This window comes from Microchirus variegatus (assembly GCF_963457635.1).
Source record: "Microchirus variegatus genome assembly, chromosome: 8".
Lineage (NCBI taxonomy): Eukaryota > Metazoa > Chordata > Actinopteri > Pleuronectiformes > Soleidae > Microchirus > Microchirus variegatus.
In genome coordinates, this window is record NC_139809.1 from 5,460,255 (window position 1) to 5,476,390 (window position 16,136).

Below are 16,136 nucleotides of genomic sequence, written 5' to 3' on the forward strand. Positions count from 1 at the left end.
CGAGTCATGAAAACAACAATTTCCTGTGTCATTTTTCAAATTTCCCATGATTCTTTCTGCTTTCATGAAGCCATTTCTAGTTTGGCCTGTCCATATTTGACTGACTGCAGTTGCTTCAGTGGACTGTGATCCACAGCTTCAGAATACTCACCAAACCAGCATGCAATGCTCACATCAATTTACCACTGTGTGCCATACAGGCAAATTCCATTAATGCTAATATAGAGCCAACATGGCGGTCATGATTTCCAGCCACTGAACACAGACCAGGCCATAATTTGGACGAAAGTAGCGAGAGATTGCGACGATTCAAGTTTTTATTTGGTCTTGAAGGGTTTATTTATGCAGATCTTGTTTGCTCGTTCTCCGAATTTTCCGACTTGTGGCGAGAGGCAATAAAGTGGTCATCGCTGATGGTCCCTCACCATAAAACCCTCTCAGAACCAACACCGCTGAGGGGGGATTTCACTCTCAGCCCTTGTAACTGCAGCAATGAGAGACTTCATTAATGTAGAACTACCAGTGTCAAGCCTAACAAAAACCTACTCCTTCATTATGGACTTCATGAAAATGCCTTTTATTGCCCTCAGAGTGACGTATATGCAATAAACAATGGCTCTAGTAGATTCTCATTTGGCACAGATAGGAGAATTTGCTCTGTCTGTGGAAGAACAGTAAAAACTTCTGTAGCATATGGCGTGTTATTATCCAAACTGAATCCTTGTTTAATTGCATTTACACATAGGATCTCTCATTTAAATGATGTGTCTAACTCAAATATAATTACTGTTTATAAATGGGTTTCAACGTTCATTGTATTTACAAAGGATCAACTGCTCAATCGAGACGCACACTCCTGCACAATTTAACAAACAAACCAGTGTCTGCACTTTTTAGGCTTCCACGTGTATAACTTTCGCAGCGAAAACTAAACACGGCAAATTACAGCGTCCAATGATTTTCAGTTCAAGTTTGAAGACGAGCTGTTGTTCTTTTTGATGTTGCCCCATAACCAACAATGAGCCACATCTGAGAGCAACGCAACGCAGAAGAAACAGACAACTCAAAGGGGGGGGGGGGGGCAGGAGCTTTGAGCATCACAGCTGCCACCACACCAAATAATTAAATGGCCCTGGTTACCAAATGAAGACAAGTTATGACAAGGTTTTGACGAGATCAAACGCGGACAATCCCATACTGCCTGTGAGGACAAGCCAATTCCAACTGTGTCTGAAGTTTACTGCTGTCTTAAGAGCACCATTTAGTCTGTTTGTATTTTGGCCAAGTCAGGGCAATTAAACAATTTCTAAAAAGCACAAGTGCGTATAGAGGTAGAGCGGGAGGGGTCAGCAAACGCATAAAAAGCCCAGAGTCTGTAATGAGATTAACTTCAGAATCGCTCCACACAGAGAATATGAATCAGTGTTTGTGGCTGTTTTACTGCCCCGAGACTCTTTTCGGTTCTTTTTTTTTAATGTTCTAGACTTTGGCGGTCATTCAAGAAATGTGAACACAATTTGTTCTTTTCTCTTCTTACTTTGTTTCCTCTATCTTTTCACAAGGCAGCGTTTCTTGCTGCAGGGCAGGAGGCCACAGTTCTCACCCCATCCATTTGTCCGTGTGTGTGTGTGGGGGGGGGGGGGGGGGTGTGTGTGTGTGTGTGTGCTTCTGTGCCCACAGAGGGGCCTTTGCCTCGTCTAATTTGTCATTCTAATACTTGGCAGTAAAGCCAAGAATAGTAAGAGGATTTATTGGATATATGCACATTAAATTCACTGTTGAATATTGTGCAAACACTATAAAACAACTTCTTGGCAAATGTTTTTTTTTTTTTTTTTGCAATACAACATTGAGGAAAAAAGGCTCCAAAACATCAATGTCAAGAGATGTGATTTAAAGTTAAAAAATATCACTGACGACTGAAAATAACTTCAATTTTTTCCCTCCGGACTGATCGACCATATGCTTAAAACGCCCCTGACTGTCATTAATAGAGTACAGTGTACAAGACGGGCATACAGAGGCCACACGGACAAAAAGTCAATTTGTTCAGAGCTCTGCACAAAAGACGCCAGTTGCTCAGCAGAGCGGGGCCCCTACTTGAAGACAACGGACCATGATGCATGTGTCTCTGCCTGCCATCCCTCCTGTAGGGCAGCAGTGGGCTGCCATTGTTTCATGCTGGCTAGCTTGTAAGAGGGTAACTAATTAAAGAGCTGCATGTAGGTGGCCCATGCAGGCTTTTAAAGGTCTGAGAGGAGACATGAAGGAGGAGCAGGAGGGCCAGAGAGCGAGGCCACCCCCAGCACCAGAAAAAGACGACTGCCTCGGGTCACGAGATGACAGACGCTACTGATCTGGTGCTGCTTGACAGAGTTAAAGAAGCTGAGGGATGGGTTTCTGGGGGTGAGCGATGAGCAGGCTCACCGCAGAGAGAGAAAGAGATAAGACACAATCATTACGATCAGCTAAACAAGGCCTTCCTTTGTTTGGGACAGAACAAGTGTACTTGGAAACAGTTACTCATCATCCAAGAGGTTAAAAGTCAACCAGCTTTAGAGAGGATTGAGGATCAACAGCTCAGCTGGGGGTTTGTTATGATTCCGATCAACAGTTAAGTGGTAAATCTCAGACACGTAGACAGTCAAAGTGTGCAGCTGTATGCGTTCACACACACAATATCACGTTACAACAAGGTTCTCACACATTCTAATACATGCACGCAATCAGGAGAGATCAATGTTTGTCCAAACCGTAACACACTCAAGCCTCATTTACACAGGAGCATGTCAACAAACAAACAACCACAAGGAGGGGTGTGGAGTAAAAATGGAAGAGTTATTATAGTGGTTGTGGAACAAGTGTATGTTCTTTTGGTCTTTATTTGAGATATTTTGTGTGTGTGTGTGTGTGTGTGTGTGTGTGTGTGTGTGTGTGTGTGTGTGTGAGTGTGTGTGTGTGTGTGTGTGTGTGTGTGTGTGTGTGTGTGTGTGTGTGTGTGTGTGTGTGTGTGTGTGTGTGTGTGTGTGTGTGTGTGTGTGTGTTCTTGTACTTGCGGCATACTGAGGACCAGTGAGGGTTTTTAACCAACAAAGTGAGGTCATTTTTACGGAGTGAGGACATTTTGGCCGGTCCTCACTTTGTTTTCATTGAAATCACCGCCTTAGATCGTAAACATGCTATACTCAATTTGTCATAAAAAAAAAAAAAATCATATTTTGGACAACATAGGACGTTTTTGTAAAATTTTGGGCCAAAAATTTTGGGTCAATTTTTTTTTCAAATGTTGGGTCAATTTTTTTTCTTCAAATTTTGGTCAAATTTTTTTTTCAAATGTTGGGTCAATTTTTTTTTTCCAAATGTTGGGTCAAATTTTTTTCCAAATGTTGGGTCAATTTTTTTTTTTAAAATTTTGGTCAAATTTTTTTTTCAAATGTTGGGTCAATTTTTTTTTTCAAATTTTGGGTCAATTTTTTTTTTTCAAATTTTGGTCAAATTTTTTTTTCAAATGGGCCAATTTTTTTTTTTAAATTTTGGTCAAATTTTTTTTTCAAATGTTGGGTCAAATTTTTATTTCAAATGTTGGGTCGAATTATTTTTCACATTTTGGGACAATTTTTTTTTTATTAAAAAATAAAAAAATCGAAAAAAAAATTCCAGTCCTTTCTGCTCTGGGGCTTTACCTGCAGACATTTTATGGTACTGCAACCAGTAATTCTTTGTAGATGTCATTCATGAAGTAGATATTTGTAATTATGTTGATTTATAAAGTGGAAATACTGGTCCTCTGTATGCAGTAAGTACAAGAATATGTGTGTGTGTGTGTGTGTGTGTGTGTGTGTGTGTGTGTGTGTGTGTGTGTGTGTGTGTGTGTGTGTGTGTGTGTGTGTGTGTGTTATGGTTTGAGAGGAGCAGAAGGCATGATTGCATGTGGACACTGCCCTTCACCACTTCCTCTTCAGAAGCCCATAGACGTCATGGCCAGCTGTATTGATGCCTGCCTCACATGTGAACACACACAACACACACACACACACAGTGACTTTGGGGGTAGTGTGCCTGAGCAAAAGCAAACAAACAGCAGAATGTGATAGTGATACCAGACAAAAAAAAAAAGGAAGGCTGTTTGAACAGGCAACCATCTCAAGTGAGGAGCAAAGCAACGGAGACGTTTCAATTCCTGAATATGAAACAACATAAAACTGATACAGGGAGCGTGATTGCAGGTTGCCTCAGGCCGTGTGTGGGTGGATCTGTTAGCCATCTGCAAAAATCCAGATAAGGATGCCAAATGACAGCGCTGTCCAGAGTGGCGTGACACTGGGAGCAAAACAAACCAGCTGTTATGGGAGTGCCCAGCATGGCTCGAATCTGTGCGGGGCAGTTACAGCTGAGTTATGGGCACGGCAGCACAGCACTGGATACAATTAGACACTGTCCTTTGCTGCAGATGGGAAAGTCGCTCTCACACATGAAGACATTAAACACTCAGTGGTCTCACATTCACACGCAGTCAGTCAGATACACTCGCATACACGAGAGAAGACGATTATTAATAAAAAAAGCATGCATGAACATGTACACGTTTCTAGCACATGACATGACATATGATGAATTTCTTAATAAAATACTGTTGAGTAATGAACTGGCAGGAAACCGTGACATACTACGATGATTTAGTTGACAGGCTCTAATAACGGTAATGAAACTAGTTTTTGAGTGATGATAATTATACTGTTATAAGCCAACGAGCCGCTAAAACAACAGGTTGTGGCTCACGTGTCATATTCAGTATCCCAGCTCGTTGCCTGCACACTATAAAAGAGGAGCGCCACCTACTGTTGGGAGAACAAATGCTACAATCTTAAGACACAAAATGATTGTTTGCATAAATAGAGTTAGGAAATAGCTCATTATGTGTCTTTTTTTGTTATTAATAAACTGCTATTAAAGATTTAACTGAGCCCTTACAGTTTTGAAACAGTTTGTAAAAATATCAGGTTTCTTTGCCAAACAAAAATACTAAACTATATTAATAATATTTAATTGTCATTTTGTTATAAATAAAATAAATCCCAAACTAAACACATGTTGTTAAACCCGTGAAAAACAAGCGACAAAAATATGCATACTATTTTTCTATCTATTTTTAATTTTCACCATTATTTTTCTCTTTTTGTTTCGTTGAAGTTTTGTACTGTATTATCACTACTATTCAGTCTTCGTAGTACAGCCCCTGTGTGTGTCTGTATGCATGCACTAAATAATGATAATTATCAAAAAACTAAATAATTATGTATTATGTAATAACAATATATGCATGGACAACCAATGTTTATTTCTTATATTTCCTGAATTCTTCTCATCATGTACTGCTACAGTATCTTCATGCTGTCCATATTGTGGTTGGACTCTTTAATTTTACACTGTCTGAAAAACTAGAACAGACACTTTAAGGACCAGAGTTTGGTTCAGGGGTGGCCAAAAATATTTGAATACATTGTGATAAATGTCAGAAAAACTATTAACCTCTCTTTTTACAGTAAAATATAGATTTGAACTGCTTTATAGGCAGAAAAAACAACAGTGAAACATTTCACAAACCTGAGGTAAATCATTCAGTTACATGTTTACCCAACGATTAACATTATAGAAGTACATATTTTGTTATATTGCTATAAAATACATGTATATTATTGGAATTATTGATACTTTTATATTGCCCTACCCTTGACTAATAGGTTCCTATTGAGACAAAATAACAGAAACACCCAACATTAAATCTGAGACTCTACAATCACACTTTCCAGGGGTGGTGCACATATTAAATTTTAAATGATTAATATAAGAGTTTGGGTGGTGGCTGCTATCCTGTGTCAAAACTGACATTTTCCATTGCGTGGTTTGAAACATCAGATAATATTAAGAATGCTGTAATGAAGATGTTGAGAAGAAAATAAAGAGAAGGAGAATAATAGTGATAGAGCCAGTACGGTACCTTGTGGAATTAAAGTGGTGTGTGGAGAAAGAATCCTGGACCAGTGCCATATTCTGCTGCTCGCAACTTGGGTTTTTAATGTTCTGTGCACTTTTGTTGTATTGATGTTTTTATTGTAAGTTTAGAGACGGGATGGTCGATCTTTCATCGCACATAAGATACGACTAAATTAAATAAAAACAAGAAATTGGCTGTGTGATAAAAAAAAAAAAGATTGTGTTTGCGTTTTTTTGTTTTCAAGAGGTCACAGAAAGTAGAAAGTGGAGTGACGGCAGAGGCCAGAGATGCAGTTGAGTGACAAGGGTGATTGCATATTTATAGGGCCAGCAGAGGGAAGGCAATCAAGCAAGAATGCAGTGTACGGGTATAAACATCTACAACACACACACACACACACACGTTTGTAGATACAGTGAAAATCAGTTAACAACAATAGACCTGATAAAAGAATGTTGTCCTATGTTCTACCGCTCCCTAAATCGAAATAGTTTGTTTTTAAACTAAAGTGCGTCTTTGGGCTAAAAAAATAAAAAGTATAGCTATTACATCAAAACAACATAATTAATAAAGAATAGGAAGAAATAAAACTGTATGTCAACACATCACAGCACTCAAACTGAAACCTTAAGTGTACAAGTGTTGGCACTCAAGGCATTAGAGGATGTTGCAGCTCGCTATGGCAGATGTACACCATGGATTAAGCACATCCATTATTAATGACAGTAAATAACCACATCTACAAAGTATCAGCTGCATGGCAACCCCGTGTAGCTCAGGGATGAGGTCAAACAGTACCACTGATGTGGTGCAAAGTTGTTTGTGTACAGCAGATGATGGAGTAAATGTGTAAGATGATACCAGTGAGGAAGGGAATAAATAAACATATTTATTTACAAACTCTTGTTGTAGGGAATCATTTCAATGCATCTCAGAAACATTCAATTCACACATAAACCAACAGCTGTGAATTCTCCCCCTTAAGGGCATGTAGCAACACGCTTTCAATACCTTTACATGTCCTACAACCTACCGAGAGGGATTTCTTCTGTCATTTCCCTCATGACTAAAGGGATAATCCCTTTTATAACACTCTGCACCTGATAAGGCCTTGGCCCTTGAGAGTCTCTTTAACCCTCAGGAGAGTTCAACAAAACAACTTAATTTAGAGAGAGGCCTAGAGAGGCTCTGTGGTGTTACAAAAGGCCTTTAGGTAGTGCTGATGAGAAGGGTAATCAGTATAATAGGGACTAGACAAGGTCAGCGCAGGAAGGTGGGGTCCCAGAGAAGAGCATAGGGAGGACTTTATGGGACTTACTGATCGTTCTTGGTCACCACAGGCAGGGGAATGTCCTCACTCATGTAGTAGAGCTCATCAGTTAAGCTGTCAGCGCGTGAGATGTCCATGGAAGTGCTGCTGTCAAGATTCCTCCTTACTGAAAAGCAGACAAATAAATGGATACTATTACACGATTGCATATTGGGCTTGTGAAGTGAAGTTTAAATGTGCTTAATTTATACAAAAACATTGATGTACTGTGTATAGTAAAAGCACAGTCTGAATCACGTGCAACTAAATATCTTAGTTAACTAAATTTTAATAACTAAATACTGTATTTATCATATCACAAAATGTATTGAAAAGGAGCTGGCATTTGAAAGCAAAATAAGTCCGAAAACACAAATATATTTAAAGGCGCCATATGTAAGAATGAGGCCCAAACGGTTACTAGACTCAAAATACAGAGATCTTTTAGGTTTCGTTTTCTTCGCCATTGTAGCTCAGACATAACTGGCAACCTGTGGTTGCTCGGCAGTTGAGACTTTACTGACTGCAATGATTGGTAGACGGCGGTAGGTGGCGCCACATGCCAAAATATGAGTTCAAAACATAAACATGATCTGCAGTCCGCAAAATATTAGGAGGATTTAGATTTATTACATAATGCACCTTTAAGCATGAACAACACAAAAGCAGACACAATGAAACAATAAGATACCTGGAGAGCCAGGGCAGCTCAGAGTAAAAGACGACCAAGAGTGATGAGGAGGACCTGACGCCATGCAGGAAAAATTGCAGGAAGATAAATCAAAGAAAGGACAAAGACAAGAGAAGAAAAGGAAAAATGTTACACTGAATTAACATAAAGGTTTATAAACTTTTATGAAAACAATTATCAGGATACAACGTGCAGAATCCGAAACTGCAGTGCTCCACTTCATGAGTGCAGCTGACTGGCTGCTGGCACAACCCAAAAAAAAAAAACAGCAAAGGACAACATGTGAAGCAGGGTCTTGACCTGCAGTCAGACCGTCAGCACAGTCTGACGTGTACTCTCCTCCAAACCACCGATCCTCCATTGTGATCAAGAATGGAGAAGCAAATCTGCGTTCAAGAGCAGAATGACCATTCCAGTTCAAGTAAAAAGCCATTCAGACTCTCTCGTTTTCCATCATCGAGTTTGTTTAACATTGTCCGGGCCAGGAGAATACACAGCAACAGCGAGAGAGACGGGGGAACGAGAGGGGGTGAAAAAGTGAGACACTGAAGGGAGGGGGGGGGGGGGGTGACCAGGGTCACCTTTAGCCCCAAACCTCAGCTCAGTGAAGGAGACGTGAACTGGCTTATCGGCTACAAAAACAGGATAGGGGTTTATGGTCATGCATTTAGATTATCTGGCCCATCAGTGCAAACATGTATTGTTGTGAGACTATGAGTCCGGCAAAGAAAAGTAGAAAGAAGGAAAAAAGGTTGTGAGGGAGACAGAGAGAGAGATTCTCACAGACAAGGAGGTAGTTGGGGGCCAGACAGATAAGTGGAGCAATAAACCAGGACGTTGACTAAATCAAACAATGCCCAGTTTATTTCTGACCACTGGTGCTCCACAATCAACCCCACAACCCCGTCTCTGCGTATCCCCCTCCCCCTCCCCCTCTCTTTGGTGTCCCTATCTAGGTCCCCATGGTCCTCTAGGGCCCCAGCCAAGGCCGACCATTTTCCTCACCCATGGTGTTGGCAGTGCACCCAGTAAAGAAAACAAGGCCAGGTCAACCCCGGACCAATGTCTCAGTCTCTCTGCTTGGCTCTGGTTTGGTCCAGTCGAGGGACAAAGGCTGAGCCAGCCGGCGAGTCTAATTAAAATACTGTCTGGGCCACATTAAAAAGACAGGCTAGCTAATGATTAACACAGAGACGTTTTTAATGGGAGTAAAAAGAAGTAGCCGACCAGTGGAAGGGGCTGCTGGGTAGACTGTGTCGTGATCACACATGGAACATACACCTAACTTGTTTTTTCTCTTTGTTTTTGCTATAGTTTATGCCTTAATATACAAGATTAAGGAAATGTAACGTTATGCACCTTAGTTGTGATAGAGTTAGGCGGACTAACCTGTCTGTCTCAACCTCCTGGTGAATCCTACAAAGAATGGCAAAAAAGTTGTAAAGGTTGTGACTACAACGCTGCGGTTGCATGTGATTAAAGCAATAGCACTTTTGTTCGTACGACGCTTTCACCCTTTGATTTGACCAAAAAGAAGGGGTAAAAGTGTCCAGCATCATAAGGGAAAAAAGGGAAGAACATCCATCCATCCATTATCTATCCGCTTTATCCTCCACCAGAGGTCACGGGGGGTGCTGTGCCTATCTCAGCTGACATAGGGCGATTACTCAGGGTACACCCTGGACAGTTCACCAGTCCAATCGCAGGGCCACATATAGAGACAAACAACCATTCACTCATACTCTCACACCGACGGTCCATTTAGAGTGATCAATTCACCTAATCCTCAAATCTGCATGTTTTTGGACTGTGGGAGGAAGCTGGAGAACCCCGGAGAAAACCCATGTACACACAGGGAGAACATGCAAACTCTATGCAGAAAGGCCCCTTGTTCCAACCAGGGCTTAGGGACAAGGTATGGATGCTGCTTACATGACACAGAAAATGCATTATCAAAAAGCATGATCAAAAAGCAACTCTCTTTATTCAGCCACCTCAAAAACGACCTCTCTGCTCAGTATATTTTTTACAGCAGTTACTTACAACAATGATGGTTAAACAGCAGCCCCGAACACATTGATCATGCAGTCACGTGATGTTTCACCCCTACGCTCACACTTAAGTCTTCTTAAGACTTTCTTTCGTGTGCTTTTGATACACACTTGGATAAAATGCAGAACGTGACTGGTTTGCCATTTTGTTTTCCCACACACACAAACTTACCACACAACACATGTTCCCCTTCATTATCTCAGATCCACCTAATTAAGCAGGAAACGCAACATTTCCTCTCATAAACAGTCGATCCGTTAGCGACGGTTTACCTTTATGTCAAGTTTATGTCACTCCGGCTGCTTTTATGGCTGCACCCTTTGACAGGAAGAGCTCATTATAGGTGCATTTATTTACCCCGGAGTCTGGCTCAATTCATTTGGTGGGGGGTTTTAATGAACAAATGAACAGACACATTGTGGAAACTTCAAAGATAAAGCACACTGTATATTTCTACTGCTAAGTGTGTGAGTCCTGCGACAAAGAGGAATCACTATACAGTAGGTCAAATTGTATAGTAGAGTAATTTGGTATGATGTGAAATAATACTTGTGGTCAGACTCTTCTTGGCATCATCGCAAAAAGGACTTAACTGATACTGTGGTAGAGCAGGACATTCCCACTCGTAACACTGACAAGTTAAAATGTTTTTTGCTCAGTGTGAGTGCGTGTGGCCAGAAAAGGGGACAAGTGAAGCAATAAAGAGCATGTAACCATGACCTCTAATCAACACCGGGACTTTAATGGCTTCCATACGGCCCACTGACAACACCTAACAGCCATCTTGGCTCTAAGGGTCGCTTGGCTCTCGTCTAGGGCCTCTGTGTACTGTGTGAAAATAAAACACCAGTACATTACAATGTACTGTACAATGTTTAGTAGTAAGTTTTTGAAAACCACATTCAAAGGGGTGGTTTATTTTATAACTCAATCAAAGGACTGCTAATGAAGAGACAACTCTTTTTTTCTTGTCAGATCTGACTCAATAAGACTATTGTGGTGACTCAACTAGGCCAAAGGTTTAATAATACACATATTAATAGATTTTTAATGATGGCAATATAATTATTCAGGGAGATTTATTTTAGATTTTAACACAGCAGAGTGAGGTGCTGAGTTCTTAATAAAAAAGTTGTCACCTTGAATAGCTACTTGAAATCAGTGTCTGCTCATAACCGTACATCACAGTAAAGATGGCAGCGTGACTCGTTACCTTCAACAGTCCCCCTCGGCTCTTCCAAGAAAAATGTTGTGACGTCTTTCTTCTCCACAGAATCGTCAATGTGATCGTAGGTGATCTGGGGAATCGATATAGCCCTCTCTGAGGCCATGCCCACTGAGCCGTTACCTCTGGACTTCAACCTCCGCTTGGTGCCCCTTTTCTGAGAGACAGAGGGAAAAAAAATCAACATCTGCATCATAGGTTTTGATGCGGTTTTTCAGTGATGATTAAGTTTAATTACAATGAATTGTGTGAAAGTAATTTGTCTGTAAAGTCTGATTTTAGATGCACATGCATGTATTGCTATAAATTGCTGAAATGAATCAAAAGGACTACATTTGTTCCCCACGCACTGCATAGCAATATACAGATTGTTCCATGACACTGTATACATGAGATGATGAATGAAAATGGGTGTGTTTGTATTTTCACAGCACACTATTTCTCTGAAAATGTTTACATAAGTGGCTTAATTCACATCCCAGTTAATTTGTCTAGCAGTCCATTATACAGTATGTCCACTGGTGACTTAGGTCCAGAGGTTCATGAACTCATATCCCAGCCATTCTACATAAAGCTAGCTGTTAAACTAATGAAAATACAAGAGCAGCAAACAAGATCGACCGTACAAAAAAAAAATCAGTGTGCAAAATCTCTGACAAAGTTTGAAGCTGCGCGAAGACCAAAGCCTACAAAATCCACGCTCAGCACGCTGACTTTTCTGCCATAGCAACAAGCCACTGCCACCAGAGAAGCTTTCATTTCATTTTTATTCATCTGTGAAATCTCCAACAGATCGCCTGGAGTTTGGTCTCATAAATTAAACGTCCCCAGATGAAATTTCAGCTCGTAGTAACATTTTTGAGCCATGATCCTGGAGACATTTGTGTAACCTAACACAGCCACATTCACTTTGCTTGCTAATACAGGCCATCAGTGTAAAAATCTTCACTGAAACCAATGGCTTTTCTTTCTTTTTCTTTTTTTTGTGATCATTTTTTTTTGTGCAACTCCAGAGCTGGCTTTCCAGTGCAGTCTTAATGTAAACCGTTTGCACATATTTTAAGTGCACAATTTGATAGCCTGTTGCAACACAGCACATTATATATGACCTATGTATACTTTTCAAGTGTTCCAATTGTCCAAAAACACGACTCATCCAAAATAAATCAGTTTATCCATTCGTCAACATCATTCTGTCCTTACATGCTGCTGCCGTGAACACTTTATTTTGAAATTAACACATAGTTGTGTTACATGTCAGCAGGTTGCTGGACCTAAACCCTAACCCGGTCCAATTCTTAGACCAACTGACGCACACCAGTGTCATAGACTTTATAGAGACTCAATTATCTGGACTCAGTGGATCAGACTTGACAAACGTCCAGCACTTTAGTCCAAATACCCAAAGTTTGAAAGACTCATTAGGGGAGAGGGAGGGAGTGAGGGAGGGACGGAGCTGGTGGTGGAAGCAGAAAAGACTCATTTGGGAGAAAAGATGGAGAACTATGTTTAGGCAGGAAGAAACTTTAACACAAACTACGTTTAAGAGAAACAAGGATAAAAGCACAAAAAGTTTATAGAGTTTATATGTAAAGTAGAAAGGGGGGGGAAAAAACAATGTGAATGGAATGAGCTTAAAAGGCAGAGAGAGAAGACAGAAAGAGCACAGAGGATAAGCCCATTAACGAGAATAAAAACAGGAGAGAGTCCTGAAAGACAGAGAAAGAGAGAGAGAGAGCAAAGTCAGAGGAGAAAGTCAGAGGAGAAAGTCACATGCTGAAAATGAAAAGAGCGGAAGCAGCCTTCATTCTCCTTTATACATGTGGGTTCAATGCAACACAAAGATTTTTTTGTTGTTGTTCTACTAGACAAAGATTTACTCCCAAGAGAAAGGCTGTGGTGACATCATCTAAACTGAGTGAGTCTTTGTACGGTGGAGACAAAGGCCTCAAGTCATCCTGGTGGAGTCAAGGGAGAGTGCTCTGCATGTGTGTGTGTGTGTGTGTGCGTGTGTGTGCGTGCGTGCGTGGGTGCGTGCGTGTGTGTCCATATTATTCTGCAGGGCCCAAATGCAACATATAGAATACAGTTGTGAAACGGACCACCACATAAGCGCAGTGTCTTCTTATTAATCACAAGTGAAACAAATCTACAAAAACATATATTAGCATCTGACTATTAGTGCAAATATTCAATATAATAATTACCGATAACTGCAGTTTCCTGATATTAGGGCTGGAGGTGTCGATGGTGACGGCCTCTGGAGTTAGGACGTACATTTTCCATGTGGCAGCGCAGCTGCCTGGTTTCTCTGCCGCATAGCATCGCCACAGTGTCTGGTGAGGGATAAAACATGAAAGTATTATTACTCACTGCATTCATCCATGGAAAATGTAAGCATCTTTCGTTTTCCTCAAATCCAGACTTCCCCAGTGATGCAGTAGCATCAGCCACAATGCTTGCACATGTGTAAATTGATTTAAAAAAACGGATTTACTTAAGAGAGTATATCTTTTTATTTAATTATTTTGTATTTGTGTCTGTTGTGTATATTATGTGGAGCTTAGTCTTATATAGAGTTGGAAAAAGTCAGGGTGGATATGTGTCCTAGTGTTGTCTAACTGTACCTGAATGAGAGAGGCTGCAGCAGGGATCTGTCTGTTGAAATGCTTCTGTCTCTGCTTCTGCTGGACCTTAAGAGCAAACCCTGAGCCCAAGATACCCTAATGGAGGACAGGTAGGATGTCATGTATCAGATTATGCCTGTCTTTACTGCTCATGAATTTAATAGGAATATAAAAATGATATTTACAGCTGGTAGAGCGAAGAAGGAGATGGCAAAGACACTGAAGCAGGAGGCGATGGCCTTGCCTATCCACGTTTGAGGAATTTTGTCTCCATATCCTATGGTGGTGACGGTCACCTAGAGACGGAAGAGAAGGAATTAGGTTTATGTTTACACATGCAAAGAACAAAATGCGCACATTATAAAAGGTACACAATTACGTGGCAATCTCCTTTATGTATTTCTCAGAAAAAAAGACAAAGTCTCTCAGCGGAGTCAGCATCATATTCCTGGGCGTGACAAAGAGGGGGGGTGTTTTAATTCAGTGGCTACATGTGTGTTTTATTGAAGTGCCCTTTCATGTCAGGATATGCAGGGATAACTGTACACTACCGTTCAAAAGTTTGGGCTCACTTAGAAATGTCCTTATTTTTGAAGGAAAGGCACTTTTCTCCAATGAATCTAACATTAAATGAATCAGAAATACACTCTATACATTGATAATGTGGTAAACGACTATTCTAGCTGCAAACGTCTGGTTTTTAATTGGAATATGTACATAGGTGTATAGAGGCCCATTTCCAGTGTTCCCATGTTACATTGTGTTTGCTAATCGCGTTAGAAGGCTATTGGACGATTAGAGAACTCTTGAAAACCCTTGTGCAATTATGAAAAGCAAAATTACAAAAGCAAAGTTTTAAGGGAAAAATTATTATTCTGAATAAAAATCATTATTTCTAATCTTGTCAATGTCTTGACTATATTTTCTATTCATTTTGCAACTATTTTGATGAATAAAAGTGTGACTTTTAATGGAAAACACAAAAAAATTGTATAGGTGACTCCATATGAACCTATTGTACCACGTTGTTTGTTTACATTTTCTGTTTCTTTATTTTGATGAACTAAATTTAGACTTTAAGTGTGAACATTAAAATGTTGAGTCAGTCAGTGCAGAGCTGGTAGAGCTTTACCACAGCAGTGTGTAACAGAAGTGTAAATAAGAAAAGAAAAAAGTTCATCAGCCTCTTGCTTTTCTCCACGACTGTCAGCAGAGGCCCGAGAGCATTTCAGGCTCTCTCCTCAAAGGGAATAAGATTCCCAGCCACTAATCCTCGGCAAGTGTAGGAATTTGTTGGGAGGTGAAAGGGTGGGGAAACAAATACCTCTTACATTTGCATGTACACCTACTGTGTAAGCCAAGCCAATCTAGATACATTCAGAACACACTCGGCTTACATTGGATGTCTATGGGGTATCACCTCATGAGGCAGCGCTGTGCTGTAACAAAGCGGCTGATGTAAGGTGAGATACTTAAAATTGCTTTTGGAGTAGAGCGACAGGGAGGGTGTGTGTGTGTGTGTGTGTGTATGTTGGAGTGGGTGGAGTCGTGTTGGATTTAATCCACAAATCCGATGACTAAACACTGTCCTCCGCACCATCGGAGTGGAATGGTCTCCTCGAAAAAGCACTCGTCTCATTCAGACGGGTGGAGTGTGTGGCAAAAACCTCTTCATGTCTACACAAAGGTCACAGACCTGGTCTTTGAGTGTGTGCCCATCTCTATTCATACAACAAAATGTTGTGTATGTGCGATTATACCCAATTCAAAAAGCTCATGAGCACCAACAATGAAATGGAAAATTTGGCACTGACAGCTTTAATTTTTTTTGAGAGAGAGATTGTTAATACCGAACAGCAACTAACTGTCATCAGCAATTTGACAGAGTAAAGCAATTAAGACGAGGGAGGGAAGGGAGGCGAGAAGTGAAGTGGAAATGAATCATGAAACGCTGCTTGTTCTCCGACGTGCTCTGCACTTCCATATCTGTAAATCATGGCAAATCAAGCCAGGAGAAGAAATGCATACTGGGAGAGGTTATAAGCACACACACACTAACACACTAACACACATACACACTCACAAACCTGTTGTAATACTCTCATGTTTACAGCCTCAGAAAAACAAAAGGGGAGCAAATCCCCAACCTCCATTCTTTTCTTTCTATTGTGAACAGAGAAACACAAGTAACCGCTTTTCTTCTCCTTGCCATAGAGTAGTGAGGAGCACTGTGACCC

The 16,136-nt window shown here is 40.6% G+C and overlaps 1 protein-coding gene across 1 annotated transcript in view; it reads right to left on the reverse strand.

Moving 5' to 3' along the window:
* Positions 1–16,136, reverse strand: part of kcnq1.2 (potassium voltage-gated channel, KQT-like subfamily, member 1.2) — a gene marked incomplete at both ends in the record, with an annotated part of 155,070 nt that overhangs the window by 122,208 nt on the left and 16,726 nt on the right. The window contains 6 exons of the mRNA XM_083893710.1: positions 7,314–7,431; positions 7,996–8,049; positions 11,234–11,429; positions 13,480–13,608; positions 13,900–13,995; positions 14,085–14,195. Coding sequence (XP_083749836.1) covers positions 7,314–7,431; positions 7,996–8,049; positions 11,234–11,429; positions 13,480–13,608; positions 13,900–13,995; positions 14,085–14,195 — 704 coding nt within the window. The remainder of the gene's footprint in view (positions 1–7,313; positions 7,432–7,995; positions 8,050–11,233; positions 11,430–13,479; positions 13,609–13,899; positions 13,996–14,084; positions 14,196–16,136) is intronic.